Source organism: Carettochelys insculpta, chromosome 6 (genome assembly GCF_033958435.1).
Source record: "Carettochelys insculpta isolate YL-2023 chromosome 6, ASM3395843v1, whole genome shotgun sequence".
Taxonomy (NCBI): domain Eukaryota; kingdom Metazoa; phylum Chordata; order Testudines; family Carettochelyidae; genus Carettochelys; species Carettochelys insculpta.
This window is the reverse complement of record NC_134142.1, coordinates 122,269,305-122,286,916: the sequence shown is the minus strand read 5'-3', so window position 1 is coordinate 122,286,916 and position 17,612 is coordinate 122,269,305. Positions and strand designations below refer to the sequence as shown.

Sequence of the window (17,612 nt, the reverse complement as noted above, 5' to 3'; positions counted from 1 at the left end):
ACCCGCTGGGGCTGTTCCCGCCCCCGCCCCACGCGGCACAGAGCCGGGGCCGGGCCAGGCCCTGCGGGCGGCCAGGGACAGCTGAGCCAGCCATGGACAAGGGAAGCGGCTTGTCTCGAGCAGCCTCCGGCCAGTCCCGGCCCCCAGCGAGCAGCCGCGGCGGGCAGCGGGACCCAGGCGTCCGGGCGCGGGCGGGGCTGGAGGGTCCCAGCGCTGGGGCCGCCCCCGGGGCTGGAGCTGGCGGCGCAGGCGCGGGGCGGGAGGCGCTGCCCGGCGATGGCTGCAGCGGGGCCGGCGCAGGTAGGGGCTGCGGGGCCGGGGCCCGGGCCCGGTGCGCGGGGAGAGGGACGACCCGGCTCCGCGGTGGTTCCCGGGAGGCCCCGGTGCGGGCTGGTTTCTGCTGAGCTGTCCGGGGGTTGAAAGGACAAAGCGTGAAATGCAGCGGGGGGAGAAGCAGCTGGAGGCAAAATCAGGGCGGTGGGGGGGAGCAGTGGGTCAGGCCTGGGTCGGGGCGCTGCTGGGGGTCCCCGAGGGCAGAGCCCCTGCACAGGCTGGGCAGAAGCGTGAGCAGCAATTAGCCAGTGGGAACGAGGCCCCGTCTTTGCATAAAGCGGGGGTGGGGGGTTCTAGCTGCAAAGAACAGCCCCAGATGTTCCCACCACTGCACTGGTCACCCCGATGAGCTCTTCTTGCTACGGGTAGCGGATTCCTGCGGGTAGCAGTTTCACACAATAGGTTGTACCTCTCTGGTTCCGCACCCCCGGGACCTGACCAGTGCTAGATGAGAGAAATGTCCCAGACCCCGGGAGGTCAGTATCGTCTAGCACATTAGCAACACGTTGACTTCCTGCTGGGCTCTTAGAAGACATTTGGGGTAAATTAGAGTAAATATCAGCCCAGATTGCTGAGAGCCAGGCCTGGTGGCCAGTAACAAGCTTGATGGGCCTATGGGAAACTTGGCCACACCTTGCTAAGTAGTCATCCGGCTAACTAAAATAATGCTGAATGACAGAGTTTGTTGAATGAGAGAGTTGCAAATTAGAGAGGTTCAACCTGTACCATTAGTGTAAGAAACTGCTACCTTGGGGGTCTGTTACCTGTAGTTTCCTAGGCCTACCCTCTGGTACAGGTAACTAGCACATTGACCTGCTGTTGCTCAGTGTTTAAGTGAAATAACTTTCTTTTTTCCTTCTCCCTATTTGGGAAATTAAAAGAAGGAGGATATGGTGTATGCAAGTGATGGGGGGTGTGCTAATTGTGTGGAAGAGTTGCCCGGAGGCATTAGGGCTCTCTCTGTATGGCACTGTGGTTGAGCAGTAAGAGAAGGAAAAATTGGGGGAGTGGGGCACTTACCTATCCGGGCAGGGTGGAGACCCCTGAAGCCACTGTTTTCCTGCTGTCCCCAGTGGTCACTCTGCAGTGTGGCTGTTCCTTGCGCTCACACACAGCAGATTCCTGCAGACAGCCGGCTCACGCACCTAGCCGTGTAATAAACTGCCCCCTGTAGGCATCAGCTGCAGCAGCTAGATGTTTATAGCCAGTTAGTTCAAGCCAGCAAATAACAATCTTGTGTGCTTGTGGTAATGGGGGTAGGGGGATATTGCAACTACGGGGACGTCTGTTGGGAAGAGTAAGTGCAGCTGATGGAACATTACTACACCCAGCCATTTCACGCACAATACGATGGCTGGAACTGCTCCCTGTAGGACTGTGCTACACCCCATTAGGAATTTCTTAGAGAAGCAGTTGCTTACAATCATATGTATCAGTGACTTCACCCTGATAGTCCATTCTTACAGGGAGCAGATCTCATCCCATTGGGCTCTGCACCCAGGGCTGTGCGAGGGACGCCAGTGAGGGAGGGGGAGCTGTAGTCTGGTCCCTGCCCAGGGCTTTGGTCTCTTCCATGACCCGGCACCAGAGCCCAACGGGGAGCCCAGGGCGACTTGTGTCTCTGGGAAGCAGGGTCCTGATTCCACTGGGGGAGATGTGCGGAGTATCTGAGAAGCTCGCTGGGCCTCACAGCTGATCTGGGGGTTCCCCGGGAGTCACGTCTGCTGCTGAAACTCCAGGTGGGCCTGGAGTGGCCGGTGCTGAGTGTCTGATGCTTGTGCCTGCAGCTGGAGGCGGTGTTCGAGGCCGTGGCTCTGTATTTCAGCCGGGGGGAGTGGGAGCTCCTGTCCCTGCTGGAGCAGCAGCTGTACCGGGACCAGATGCTGAGCAATTACCGGGCCCTCCTGTCCCTGGGTAAGGAGGTATTTACCTTTTGTAAAAGCTGTGAAATTGGCTTCTCTTCACGTCTCAAGCCACCCTGCAGCCCAGTGGTGGCAAGCTGTCCAACATCAGTCATTTTCAGGTTGGCGTCCTCCTAAACAAGAAATCAGGTCTGCAGAGCCTGGAGCTAAACTTAATGAAACTAACTTACCTGTATTATGTACTTCAGTCTTGGCACAGAGGTGGTTGCAAACAGCACATGGGCAATAAGGCAAAGAGAGAAACTCTCCTGTAACAGCTCCCCACATCCCAGGAAAGCGTGAACTTTGTGTGCATAACATCAGAGGTGAACGATGTTTGCACCCGTAGAAAAAGACCTAAGAGGTCTGTGTAATAGTGACGCCCAGTGACATCTGCTGTGGCTCAACCCCCTTTGTAAACTGACAAGGGCATTATGTTCCGACTTGGGATTTTGCTCCTCTTTCTAAAGCAGCATCCCAGATTGGGGCCTTGTTGCTGTGCAGACACACAGTGATGAGGCCCTGTTGTGCTGGGTGGCCCAAGCGCACCAATGAGTCGCTGCTCCCAAAACTTTAGTGCTAAAACTTTTTCTGTCCCCTCAAACAGGCTATTCAGGTTCCAAACCGGACTTAATCTGTCGGATCGAGCTGGGAGAGGCAGAGCTGTGGGTTGAGGATGTCCAGAATTTTAAGAAATGTTCCGGACCTCAGACGCCCTCCTCAGGTGAGTGTACTCCTCAGAAGATGCAAGGAGTAAAGGAGGTCGACAGAAGAAACTCTCCCTTCAACTTTGTTCAGTAAGGACAGCCAAGTAAGCGGAACACAGACAAGTCAATTCTAGCGACTCAGTTGCTGTAGCCAGAATTGTGTATCTGCAACGTTGACTTAGTTTGCCCAACGTTGACATAACCTAAGCAATTCATCATTGTTTTTTTTCTCATTGTAGTCTCAGCTCCCAATCTCTTGATCCCAGTATTCCCTGTGTTAGTCGACCAATGGCTGCTAACTTTTTTTTGGTGAAAACCAATAGAAAAGAGGCATGGAGCAGTTTGGCCTTTGCTGCCTTTTCTTTTATTGTCTTTCCCTCCTCATTTAGCAATGGGCGTAGCCTGTACTTTATCTTCCTCTCACCTGCAGTGTATTTGTAAAGTACTCTTCATATCTCTAGCTGGTTTACTTTGGCTTGTTTTACCTTGGCTTTCTGATTTTGTCCCTATGTGTTGTGTTTTCCTCTAGGAGCCGGGGAAAGATGGGAATGGGTCAGGGCAGGGAGAGATCAGTCATGTATGATGTGGGTGAGATCACGTCATGCAGAGGACCTGCACAAGTTCTCTGTTACACACCCGGACTTGTGCACAGTGTGGTTGGCAGAATGCTGTGGTCTGGCAGCTCTGATCTTGAGGCTCTAACCTGGATTTGGTTCTTAAAGAAACAGGGAAATGGGGAAATTGCTATTTCTGTGACATTTTCCTTCCTTGATGCACCTACAGCCCTAACAATGATTTAATATGGGAATTGCCTCTGCTCTCTCCAGCAGGGTGCAGGATCCCTGGAGGAACGAGGACACTGTCTGCGTTTGGGGAGAACCCAATGGGGCAGCAGGATGCCGGATCTCACGAGGGGAGCCATGCGCAGGGTACAGTCCATCCCTGGGATAAACTTAGCCAGAGAATGGATCTGGCTGCACAACAGAGGCTCTGCATGGGGCAGCTTCCCCACCACTGCCTTGACTGCGGCAAAAGGTTCAGAGATGCCTTCGCCCTGAACCGGCACCAGCGCACGCACACTGGGGAGCGACCGTACCACTGTGCCGAGTGCGGCAAGAGCTTTGCTGACAGGTCACGCCTGAGAACACACCAGCACACGCACACCGGGGAGCGGCCGTACCGCTGTGCCGACTGTGGCAAGGGCTTTACAGACAGTTCAACTCTGAGAACACACCAGCGCACACACACCGGGGAGCGGCCGTACCGCTGTGCCGAGTGTGGGAAGGGCTTTATGCAGAGTTCAAAGCTGACAAGACACCAGCGCGCGCACACCGGGGAGCGGCCGTACCGCTGCGCCGACTGTGGCAAGGGCTTTGCACGGAGCTCAAGCCTGAGAACACACCAGCGCGCACATGCTGGGGAACAGCCGTACCACTGTGCTGACTGCGGCAAGGGCTTTGCATATGTCTCAAACCTGAGAACACATCGGCGCAGGCACACCGGGGAGCGGCCATACCGCTGTGCCGACTGCGGCAAGGGCTTTACGCAGCGCTCAAACCTGAGAACACACCAGCGCGCGCACTCCGGGGAGCAGCCGTACCGCTGCACCGACTGCGGCAAGGGCTTCGCGCGGACGTCACACTTGAGAATACATCAGCACACCCATCGTGGGGAACGGCCGCACCAGTGTGCTGAGTGTGGCAAGGGCTTTGCACAGATCGCACACCTGCGAAGACACCAGCACACGCACACCGGGGCGCGGCCTTTCCAGTGCGCCGACTGTGGCAAGGGCTTCGCACGGAGCTCACACCTGCGAACACACCAGCGCTCACACACTGGGGAGCGGCCGTACTGCTGTCATGATTGCAGCAGGCGCTTCAGCGTCCGCAGTGCACTGACCAGCCACCAGCGCACGCACACCGGGGAGCGGCCGTTCCAGTGCACCGTCTGTGGTAAGAGCTTTGCACGGAGCTCACATCTGAAAACGCACCAGCGCGTTCACAGCGGGGAGCGGCCGTACGGCTGTGCTGACTGTGGCAAGCGCTTTTCTCGATTGGCAAATCTCACCCGGCACCAGGTCACACACGCTAATGGCCCTCCACTGCCGCCAGGGCCTGACGCAGCACTGGCAGATGCAGGCCAGGTATAAGGATCAGGCTTTTTCCTGATCCCGTATTGTAAGGCTTGAAGCCTGAGGCCTTCGTCTGCAGCCAGCTTAAAAGAGCAGCAGCCATCAGCTGTGAAGTGGGAAGTCACACCTTCCCATTCCATCTAAATGACATTAAAATAGTGTCAGACCAGACTGCTAAGGAGCAGACCCTGTCTTAGTGGCGCTCACTATCACCAGGGAAAGAATCAGCTCTCCAGATGGTTAAAGAGTTGGGGCTGTGAAAAAGCTCTCCAGGGCTACGTCTACACGTGCACGCTACATCGAAGTAGCTTATTTCGATGTAGCGACATCAAAATAGTCTGTTTCGATGAATAACGTCTACACGTCCTCCAGGGCTGGCAACGTCGATGTTCAACTTCGACGTTGGGCAGCACCACATCGAAACAGGCGCTGCGAGGGAACGTCTACACGCCAAAGTAGCACACATCGAAATAAGGGTGCCAGGAACAGCTGCAGACAGGGTCACAGGGCGGACTCAACAGCAAGCCGCTCCCTTAAAGGGCCCCTCCCAGACGCAGTTGCACTACACAACACAAGATCCACAGAGCCGACAACTGGTTGCAGACCCTGTGCATGCAGCATGGATCCCCAGCTGCAGCAGCAGCAGCCAGAAGCCCTGGGCTAAGGGCTGCTGCACAGGATGACCATAGAGCCCCGCAGGGGCTGGAGAGAGCGTCTCTCAACCCCTCAGCTGATGGCTGCCATGGCGGACCCCACTATTTCGATGTTGTGGGATGCAGATCGTCTACACATGCCCTACTTCGACGTTCAACTTCGAAGTAGGGCGCTATTCCCATCCCCGCATGGGGTTAGCAACTTCGACTTCTCGCCGCCTAACGTCGATTTCACCTTCGAAATAGCACCCGACACGTGTAGCCGTGACGGGCGCTATTTCGAAGTTGGCGGCGCCACTTCGAAGTAGCGTGCATGTGTAGACGCGGCCCAGATGGTTCAAGAAGACGTAGTATGATACCAGTCTGACAAGACAACTTATGAATTGCTGGGGTTGTGAAATCCTCATTTCTTTATTGTCCTGTCATTATGGTCCACACTCCCCATTTATTCCTGTCTGATTTCTGGGTCTTTAATTTTTTCTCTCCCCTGTAAATGAATTTTGCTAAGTGTAAATCAATGGAGGTGGTGGGATAGCATTGGTTAAAGAATTACTTTATTGTATGCATTGGATTGGTTAGTAAAGTTTTAATAAAATAATTGATTAAGATACAGCCCAGCAGGACTCAAGTTTCATGCTGTAAACTGGGGTCCAAAAGGAAGCTCTCTGGTAACCAGCTCTAAGAAATAGCCCCAAGATCAGAGCTGCCTGACCATAACCCTGTGCCAATGACACCGTTCAGAAACTGGAGTTCCCCAGGTGGACTCAAATCTGAATGGCCATCAAGAAATGTTCATCTTATTGGCAGTGGTGAGCACTGGCATGTTCAATGTGTACCTCTGTTCTGGTGAGTGTAAATACATGGTGATTAAGTAGGATGTTACTGCATACGGCTCTTTTGCTGCTAAAAGACACTGTAAACCTGCAAAAGATGAAGCCCTGAGTCTCCAGGAAATGGGTCTTTGCCTGGCTCTGACCCACTGTGCCCCCCACCCAGAGGAGGCTGTAACCATGCCCAGCCCTGCTGTGGGGTTCTGTCCCCATGAGCAGTATGTGCTGGAACTCAGTGCCTGGGGACACTATCTGCCCCCCTCCTCGCTCACAGTGAGACCTCTCTGGGTATCAGGCTGAAGAGGTCACGTGAGCGTGCAGCTCTAGCTGCATCGAGCCAGAGAGGGGAGGTCCCAGACATGAGGCTGGGGAAGTAGGAGTATGAATTCCATGGGTGGCATAACAAGGGGTTGGAATCTGAGACAGGAGGTTGGGGGCCAGAGCACGGGGAGAATGGGGTCAGGTGCAGAATATACTGGGATTCCCAGCCAGCAACCGCTGCTTTCAGGGCACCCAGCTCTGTTGGTAGTGCAGAGGTTAACGTGGAAATACCATAACCCCCCTGCAATAGAAGGATTTCATAGGGGAGACCTCATTTTATGTCTGTGTATTGGGTAACTCCTCACCCACCAAGTCCTTCTGGTCCTGTGGGACCCACCACTTACCCAGGTCAGTGTATAACTAACTCAGCCCTACCATTAGTATCATACTGGTAGCCAGTCTTTTGGTATCTAAAAACGAGAGCTGGTTCTTCCTGTGAGGTCTCCACTTCAGGTGATTGTGCTCCTCTTTGCCTCAATTCAGAGTTTCGTCAGCACTGCCTAGTGGGATTGGGGGCGTGTGCTCTCTCCATCTGACACTGGCAGGGGCGGTTAACGAGTGCTATGTGACCAACCGCCCTTCGCTGGAGCACCAGCACTGCCTCTGCATGTCTTCCTTTCGAATACAGGGTCAGCAGTAAAGCTTGGGTAATACATTAGATAAGAAAATATCTCCAGTTACCAAGTGGCAGAGAGGTAGCTGAGTTAGTCTGTATTCAAAAACAAGAAGTTGTCCTGTGGCACCTTATAGACTAACATATTTTGGAGCATCGGCTTTCGTGGGCAAAAACCCGCTGTGTCAGGACTTCTTGTTGTTTTCCAGTTACCCAAACAGTTCTTACAACGTATACGGAATCTCTGTCCTGAAATCAGTGTGCAAATGCCGCCCCAGGCTCTTAACCTAGTCCCGGTTGAACGTTTCTAATCTGGAACGTTTTTGTCCAGCAGCATCTGTAATCCGGCATTATTTTGCTTAGATTCGTGTTGAACTGTTACTGTTTTTATGTCTGTGTATTCACCTTCACATACCTATTAATAAAGTTTCTACATTTTACAGACTTCTTTTCTTACATGTGCTGACAGCAGTGTTCAGTTTTCATATGAACATAAGTGACATTTCTATCAGTTTGAATTAGATAGGTCTGGGGAGAGCTGGGGCTTCTGATTGCAGGGATGAAACATACGGCCTGACCCATGATCTAGTCCAGTGTTCGTCAACATTTTTTTTAATAAAGTACCCCCAGACTTCTCTGGCATATCTCTGTGGGTACACATACCACCGGTGAATAAGATGGTCCTAAAGTAATCTGAGGTCTTGAAACAAGTCACATTCAACCTTTCCAGATTACTATCCGCTTTCCAGGAGTCAGAAATAAGTCATTTGTAAAACCGGGCAAATGTCTCAGTGAGTTCATGTACCTCCTCCCCCTGGAAAACCTGTCTGTCACAAGAGCAGTCTGGGGTACTTACGTATTTTGTCTTGAAAAAGGGATATTTTTAAGTTAGTGTTTCTCAACCTTTATAATCAAATCTCTAAACTTCCACTTCAAGCGAGGGACCCGCCTTCTGGGAGAACCTGTCTCTCAGGAGCAGCCCTCACTTCATCCTCCCCATGACAAGAGGAAAGAGCCCCAGGTTCTACCAGCACTGTCTCTTTAGGGGATTCTTGTTGCCTAGTGACAGTTTCCTGTTCTTTCTCTGTTTTTCCCATCTTTTCTCCTGAACTAGGAGGAGGACACCCCTCTCAAAATAGACACTGCCCTGATGTGGCACCAAACAAGATGGTGTAACCAAACAGTTCATCCAGCTATGAGACGGTTTGACAAATTTGCATTAAGGGTGTGTTCCATACAGCCTCCCACCCCAGGCAGGAGAGGGGTGAGGGTGAGAGGGAAGAGCTGGGAGCATGGGCCATGGTTTGGCCACTGAGGGTAAATATGGGGCAGTTACTCTGACTTGACACCCACAGCCCAGCCTAGACCCTGTCAGCCTCTCCCTGGGGGAGGCCAAGGACAGGGAACTCCCAGGACCAGTGTGACTGTAAGTGCTCCTTCCCCTTCCACCTCGCGCCTGCAACCTTCTCTAATCTTCCTGCCTCTGTGTACTACCTCCCCCCCTCACATCTTAACCCCACTGCCCCAGTCTTCCTCTGCAACTATCTCCCCTGTCCTGTTTCATCTGCCCCCCTCTCTCCTGCCCCATCCATTTGCCCCTAGCCTGACCCCCATCCCATGGGCTCCCTTCTCTGGCATCCTGTCCCCTCTGACCCTATGTCCTGTTCCCATCCACCCACCTTGTTCTATTCCCACCATCCCATTAGTCTCTCTCTTAAGTCCTGTACCCAAAACACCCAGGCCTCTGTATCCTGCCTCTCCCCCATCTGCACCCTTTGCCCAGGTTCCAGCCCCCTTGTGCCACCCATGGATTTCACGCCCCATGTTTCCCCAGATACATGCCTTGGGCCTCCCCTCTCTGGGTTAATGCAGTTTCATCAGCACCCTAAGGTGGCCTCTTCAGACTGACCCCCAGAGGGATTCACTCAGGATAGGAGGAGGGGCAGATAGTGTCCCAGGCAGGTCACCAGTGCAGGGCTATTGGTTCCCCGGGTGAGAGGACCAGAAGCATCCTCACAGGGAAGCCTGTCATAGGGGAGCATGGTGCTCTCTGTGGTGCTGTCATCCCACAAGAGCATCTATGCTGGGTAGGGCAAGGAGCTGCCCGGGTCTCCCCTGGCTGCAGGGGGTGTCCCCTTCAGAAGGGGGCTCTTCTCTTTAAGCCATTTACACCAGATGACAAGTGGAAGGGTCATGTCCGCCCATGGCTGCAGCCACGTTTAGCTCCCATGCTCAGTCCCTGGGTCCCAGACTTTCGTTCCTGAACTTATTTTCCATCCCCCCACTTGGGGACCCCTCCATTCTCCCGGGACAGGCGTCTCTGACCGACACCTCCCCCACAAGGCACAGAGCCGGGCCCGGGCCAGGCCCTGCTGGCGGCCAAGGACGGGGGTGGCTGGGGCGGACCCAGCCAAGGACAAGGGCAGCGGCTTGTCTCTAGTCCCCGCCCCTTCGCCAGAGATACCCAGCGAGCAGCCGGGGCGGGCAGCGGGACCCAGGCGTCCGGGCGGGGCGGGGCTGGAGGACTGAAACCGGCGGCGCAGGCGCGAGGTGGGAGACGCTGCTCGGGGATGGCTGCAGTGGGGCTGGTGCAGGTAGGGGCTGCGGGGCTGGCCGGCTGGGCAGCGGCGCTGGGACCCCGGGAGCTGCCCCACAGCCGGGTGCGTCGCAGGGGCTGGGAGCGTGGGGCTCGGCTGTGCGGCGTGGGGCATAGTCCTGGCCGGGCGGAGGAGCCCGGAGGCTGCGAGACGGAGGCGGAGCGGGGGGACCCCAGTCCCGGGGCTGCGGGGTGGGGGGACTCCGGCCGGGAGGGGTAACAGGAGGCGGGTCCCCGCCCCACAGCCCCGCGGGGAGCCCGGGGCGGAGCGGGGTTCGCTCTGTTCTGTCCCCTTTGTTCTGGGCACGTGCGGACGGGCAGCCCCAGCGAAGGCCGCGCTGCCGCCAGGGGGCGCTCTGCAGTGCCGCGCCGCGCCGCGTCGCCGGCTGGGGCGCGCTGGCCGTGCGGCCCTTGTGGGGTTCGGAGGGGCGGGGCAGAGGCTGGCGGAGGGTCCCTGGAATGTGAGTGTGTGACGTGTGCCCGCAGCTGGAGGCGGCGTTCGGGGCCGTGGCTCTGTATTTCAGCCGGGAGGAGTGGGAGCTCCTGTCCCCGCCGGAGCAGCGGCTGTACCGGGACCAGATGCTGAGCAATTACCGGGCCCTCCTGTCCCTGGGTAAGGAGGTGTTTATCTTTTGTAAAAGCTGTGAAATCTCTGGGTTCCCTCCCTGCCCCCCAGCACCCCAGTTATGACAAACGGACCATCATCAGTCATTTTCAGGTCAGCTTTGTCTTAAAGGAGAAATCAGGGTTGCAGAGTCTGGAGATAAAGTTTATCTCACTTATTTACTTGTGTTATGAACTTCAGTCCTGGCACAGATGTGGTTGCAAACAGCTCATGAGCAAATAAAACAAAGAGGAAAAACTTTCCTGTCACAGCTCCCCACATCCCAAGAAAGAGTGAAGATCATCTGTATAACAACATAGAGTTGAACAATGCTCGCACCCTTAGCAAAAGACCAGAGAGATTTGTGTAATAGTGACACCTGCCATGGTTCAGTTCCCATTGCAAACTGAGAAGGGCCATAGACATTGCTGCTTCAGGGCAGATGTGACCTTGCCTGATGGGAGATAGAGGAGGTTTTTTCCCAAGGAAGGTTTATTTTATTTTGTTTTATTTCATTATTCTTCTGCTTGGGATCTCTGCACTTGTCTCTGAAGCAGCACCTGGGATCGTGTCTTTGTTGTGCCAGGTGCTGCGCAGCTGCACCATGACCAAGGCCCTGTTGTGCAAGGCGGCCCAAATGCATCAATATGCATCGCTCCTCCCAAAACCTTAGTGATAAAACTTGTTCTGTCCCCTCAAACAGGCTATTCGGGTTCCACACCGGACTTAATCTGCCGGATCGAGCTGGGGGAAGCAGAGCTCTGGGTCGAGGATGCCCAGAATGTTAAGAAATATTTTGGACCTGTGACCCCTTCCTCAGGTGAGTGGTGATAATTCAGTCCCTTCTGCTTTACACACCTGCTAGGACAGGGCTCCTTAGCGTAGAAGACAAAGGCAGAGCTTGAGCCACTCGCTGGGAGCTGAAGGGAGACATATAGAATTCGGTGCTTCAGGACAAGATAGATACTTAATCACTGTGCCTCTGTCAGTGGAGATGGAGTGTTGTTCTCAAAGTCCTCTTCTAGCTTTGGCAGGAGTTATTGTGCTGGAGACAGGAGTGGCTGGGGGAGAGTCTCTGGCTGGGATAGGCAGGAAGCCAGGTAGGATGGGTCAAACGAGCCTATCCGGCTTCGATGCCTCTGAATCACCGAAAGCATCAATATGCAGGACTGAAAGGGACCTCAGTAGGTCATCAATCCAGGGGTGCACAAAGTGGTGGGCAGGCCCCTTTGAGGGGGGGACATGAAATTTCTCAAGGTGGGGCACATCACAATCGGCTGCTGGGCCTCAGGCTCGTTTGTCTCATTAAAAATTGTGACGTATGTTATTGTTTTTTATGTCTGTGTATTCACATTTATATACTGACGAACCAAGTTTTTACATTCTACAGACTTATTTTCTTACACGTGTCGGAAGGGTTATTTTTATATAATGATAACAAAAATTTCTGTTTACGGTAGACTGATTTTAGTGGGGAAGGGCAGCTACTTGTAGGGACTAAAAGTGAGGCCAGACAAAGTTTACTCATCCCTGGTGTAGACTGTCCCCCACACAGAGGCAGGACCATGTAGTCTCTAGATTATCACTGACAGTTTATTCATCTAAAATTGTTCTTAATATCCACCCACGGTGGAGATTCCATAACTTGCTCAGATAATTTATTCCAGTACTTACTTACCCTGAGAGTTTGGAAGATTTTCCGCTTTTCTAATCTACATCTCCCTGGCTGGAATTTAAGCCCTTTACCACTTCTCCTGGTCTCAGTGTTTCTTCAGCTTGTGCATAGTCTTCTACCCAAACACGGGCATCTTCAGTGGCGTGATGCAGGGGGTGAGCAAACTGTTTACATCGTGTGCAGCTCTGAGGAGGAGCCACGTTTAAAGGATATGAGAGCCGTGGTTTGGCCACCCCCCATATTCGCCACAACACAGTCTTATTTGTCACATGTACTGAACTTATTAGCTGTGTCTACACGTGCACGCTACTTCGAAGTAGCGGCACTAACTTCGAAATAGCGCCCGTCACAGCTACACGTGTTGGGCGCTATTTCGATGTTAACATCGACGTTAGGCGGCAAGACGTCGAAGCCGCTAACCCCATGAGGGGATGGGAATAGCACCCTACTTCGACGTTCATAGTAGGGACCGTGTAGTCGTTGCGTGTCCCGCAACATCGAAATTGCGGGGTCCGCCATGGCAGCCGTCAGCTGAGGGGTTGAGAGACGCTCTCTCTCCAGCCCCTGCGGGGCTCTATGGTCACCGTGTACAGCAGCCCTTAGCCCAGGGCTTCTGGCTGCTGCTGCTGCAGCTGGGGATCCATGCTGCATGCACAGGGTCTGCAACCAGTTGTCGGCTCTGTGTATCTTGTGCTGTTTAGTGCAACTGTGTCTGGGAGGGGCCCTTTAAGGGAGCGGCTTGCTGTTGAGTCCGCCCTGTGGCCCTGTCTGCAGCTGTGCCTGGCACCCTTATTTCGATGTGTGCTACTTTGGCGTGTAGACGTTCCCTCGCGGCGCCTATTTCGATGTGGTGCTGTGCAACGTCGATGTTGAACATCGACGTTGCCAGCCCTGAAGGACGTGTAGACGTTATTCATCGAAATAGGCTACTTCGATGTAGGCTTCACGTGTAGACGTAGCCATTGGCACTGTGCGTATAAGTTAATTCATTGCTATTTCTTTTCCCATTTTAGCCTCCACTCCCACCCCATTGATAGCGATATTCACTGTGTTAGTGGACCAATCACTGCCAACTTTTTTGGTGAAAACCGACAGAAAAGAGACATTCAACAGTTTGGCCATTGTTTTGTTTTCTCTAATTGTTTTTCCCCTCATCATTTTGCAATGGGCTTAGCCTGTCCTCACACTGGAAGTTAGAGGAAGAGTATTTGTAAAGTACTCGTTTATTACCCTTTACATCCCTAGCTGGCTTAATTTGGCTTATATTTATTTATTTAGCCTTGGCTTTCTGATTTTGTCCCTATGTGTTGTGTTTTCCTCAGGAGCGAGGGGAAAGCCGGGAATGAGTCAGGGCAGGGAGGGATCAGTCACGTATGATGTGGGTGAGATCATGCCACGCAGAGGACCTGCACAAATTCTCTTACACAGACTTCTGCACAGTGCAGTTGGCAGAATGCTGTGGTCTGGCAGCTGTGATCTTGGGGCTCTATCCTGGATTTGGTTCTTAAAGACCCAGAGAAATGGGGAAATTGCTGCATCTGTGACATTTTCCTTTCTTGATGCACCTGCAGCCCTAACAATGAACTAAAAGGGGGATTGCCTCTGCTCTCTCCAGCAGGGCGCGGGATCACTGGAAGAACAAGGTCGCCATGCGAATTTGGAGAGAACGTGATGGGGCAGCAGGATGCTGGGTCTTACGAGGGGAGCCGTGCACAGGGTACAGTCCGTGCCTTGGGTAAACTCAGCCAGAGAATGGATCTGGCTGCACGGAAGAGGCTGTGCATGGAGCAGCATCCCCACCATTGCCTTGACTGTGGTAAGAGGTTCAGAGACACCTTTGCCCTGAACCGACACCAGCGCACGCACACCGGGGAGCGGCCGTACCGCTGTGCCGAGTGTGACAAGAGCTTTATGGACAGGTCAACCCTGAGAATACACGAGCGCACACACACTGGTGAGCAGCCATACTGCTGTGCTGAGTGTGGCAAGGGCTTTGCAGACAGGTCGACCCTGAGAACACACCAGCGCCTGCACACAGGGGAGCGGCCGTACCGCTGTGCTGACTGCGGCAAGGGCTTTGCACAGAGCTCAAAGCTGAGAATACATGAGCGTTTGCACACTGGGGAGCGGCCGTACCGCTGTGCCGACTGTGGCAAGGGCTTTACGCAAAGCTCAACCCTAAGAACACACCAGCGCACGCACAATGGGGAGCGGCCGTACCGCTGTGCTGACTGCGGCAAGGGCTTTGCGTATATCTCAAACCTCAGAATACACCAGAACACGCACACCAGGAAGCGGCCGTACCGTTGTGGTGACTGCGGCAAAGCCTTTACGAGGAGCTCAAACCTGAGAACGCACCAGCGGGTACACAGTGGGGAGCAGCTGCACTGTTGCGCCGACTGTGGCAAGGGCTTTGCGCGGGTATCGCACTTGAGAAGACATCAGCACACCCATCGTGGGGAACGGCCGCACGAGTGCGCGGAGTGCGGCAAGAGCTTTGTGCAGCTCGCACACCTGCGAAGACACCAGCGCACCCACACCGGGTGGCGGCCGTTCCAGTGCACTGAGTGTGGCAAAGGTTTTACACGGAGCTCACACCTCAGAATACACCAACACACGCACACTGGGTCGTGGCCTTTCCAGTGCACTGACTGTGGTGAAGGCTTTACACGCAGCTCTCACCTGCGAGCACACCAGCGCTCTCACACTGGGGAGCGTCTGTACCACTGTCATGATTGTGGCCGGAGCTTCAGTAGCCCCAGTACACTGAGCAGCCACCAGCGCACGCACACTACACACGGGGCATTGAAACTTCCCTGTAAGAACTTTCCCCAGCGCTCACACCTGAAAATGCACCAGCCTGTTCACAGGGGGAATGGGCCGTATGGCTGTGCTGACTGTGACAAGCGCTTTTCTCGATTGGCCGGCCTCACCCGGCACCAGGTCACACATGCTAATGGCACTCTGCCGCTGCCAGGGCCAGACACAGCACCAGCAGATGCAGCCCAGGTATAAAGATCAGGCTTTTTTCTGATCCCATATTGTAAGGGTTGAAGTCTAAGGCCTTCATCTGCAGCCAGTTTAAAAGAGCAGCAGCCATTAACTGTAAAGCAGGAAGCCACGCCTTCCCATTCCATCTAAATGACATTAGAAGTGTCAGGTCAGGCTGTTAGGGCAGAGACCCTGTCCTAGTGGCACTCACTATCACAGGGAAAGAAAGATCTCTTGGAGATGGTTAAAGAAAACTTAGTGTGATACCAGTCTGACAAGACTACTTATGAAATGCTGGAGTTGTGAAATCCTCTCTTTTTATTTTTTGTCCTGTTGTTATAGTCCCCACTTCCCTCTTGTTCCTGTCAGATGTCTGGTTCTCTGCTTGTTTCTGTCCCCTGTAAAAGGAATTTTGCTAGCTGTAAATCAATGGATGTGGTGGGATAGAATCAGTGAAAGAATTATGTTATCATAAGCATACGATTGGTTAGTAAAATTTTAATAAAATAATTGGTTAAGGTGCAGCCCAGTAGGACTCGAGTTTCATGCTATAAACTGGGGTCCAAAAGGAAGCTCTCTGGGGACCAGCTCTAGGAAACAGCCCCCAGATCAGAGCTGCCTGACCATAACCCTGTGCCAATGACACTGCAGAAACTGGAGTCCCTAAATGGAACTGATCCTGATTGGCCATCAAGAGAAATTCATTTTATTGGCAGCAGTGAGCACGGCGTGTTCAGCGCATGCCTTCTGTTCTGGTGAGCAGTTATGTGGCATGATAATCTGTAAGGCTCTTTCACTGGTAAGACACGGTAAACCTGCCGAAGATTAAGCCCTGAGTCCCCAGGGTGTGTGTCTTTTTCCTGGTTCGGATCCACTGTGCTCCCTACCCAGAGGAGCCAGTAACCCTGCCCAGCCCTGCAGTGGGGATATGTCCCCACGAGTAGCGTGTCCTAGAATTCGTTACCTGGGGCCATCCTCTGCCCCCGTCACCCCCAGGTGAAACCCCTTTGGGTGTCAGTCTGAAGATGCCACCCAAGGGTATAGATTAAATAGAGCAACATCAAGCCAGAGGTGGGATGGCCCAGATCTGAAGCCTGGAAATAGGGGTATGACATCCATAGGTAGCAAACCAGGGCGTGGAATCTGCAGGAGGAGGTTGGGGGCCAGATCACAGGGGAGGATGGGGTCAGGTGGAAAACATCCTGGGATTTCCAGCCAGCAACTGCTGCTCTCAAGACACCCAGCTCTGAAGGCAGTGCAGAGGTTAGTGCGGAAATACCATAACCCTGCTACGGTAGCAGGATTTCACAGGGGAGACCTCATTTTATGGGTATGAATTTGGTAGTTCTTCACACAGCAAGTCCTTCAGGTCACAAGGGACCAGCCACTTACCCAGGTCAGTGTGTAACTCAGGTTCCTCAGAATTGAGCTGGTGGCCAGTCTTTCGATATCTAAAACGGAACGGTGGTTCTTTCAGCGATGGCCCCTTGGGGGCTCCCCTTCAGGTGATTGTGCGCCCCTCTGCCGTGATTTGGAGTTTCATCAATGCCGCCCATGCCTGATGGGGGCTGGGGGTTTGCACTCTACACATCTGACATTGGCAGGAGCAATTAAATAGTACTGTGTGACCAACCCCCCCTTAGTGTCTTCTCCGCCCCCCTTGGTCTGAGTTGGAGCTTCATCAGTGCCTCTGTGTGACTTCCCTTCTGATATAGGGTTAGTAGTAGAGCTTGAGAAAACATCTCCAGTTACCAAACGATTCTCACAAGGAACCTGGAGTCTCTGTTCTGAAATCAGTATCCAAATGCCTCCCCAGGCTCTTAATCTAGTCCAGGCTCAACCGCTCTAATCTGGAACACTGTTGTCCAGCAACATCCATAATCCAGCATGATTTTACTTAGTCATGTTGAACTGTGTTACTGTTTTTATGTCTGTATTCACTTTTATATACTGAGTAATAATTTTTTTACATTCCACAGACTTGTTTTCGTACACATTCTGAAAGGTTGTCTTTTTCCTGTTAACTGAAATTTTTATCAGTTTGAATTACATTAGAAATGGGTGGGGAGAGGGGAGCTGCTAATTGCAGGGATGAATATTGAGGCCAGACCTAAAAAGTTTGTTCACCCATGAACTACTCCAGTGTTTCTCAACCCTTGTGTTTTTAAAGTACCCCTTTTTCAAAATAAAAAAGTACGGCCAGGCTACTGTTCCATACCCACTAAAGGTACGTGTACCACTGGTTTAGAAACATAGT

General features: G+C 53.3%; 1 protein-coding gene across 1 annotated transcript; it reads left to right on the top strand.

The window, feature by feature from the left end:
* The first annotated feature begins 276 nt into the window (after window positions 1-276).
* On the top strand, window positions 277-16,143 carry LOC142014965 (uncharacterized). The gene is made up of 5 exons (XM_074998296.1): window positions 277-300; window positions 2,121-2,247; window positions 2,842-2,958; window positions 3,769-5,018; window positions 14,222-16,143. The coding sequence occupies exons 1-5, from the start codon at window positions 277-279 to the stop codon at window positions 15,377-15,379; spliced, it is 2,676 nt and encodes an 891-aa protein (XP_074854397.1). The 3' UTR covers window positions 15,380-16,143.
* Window positions 16,144-17,612: the final 1,469 nt, after the last annotated feature.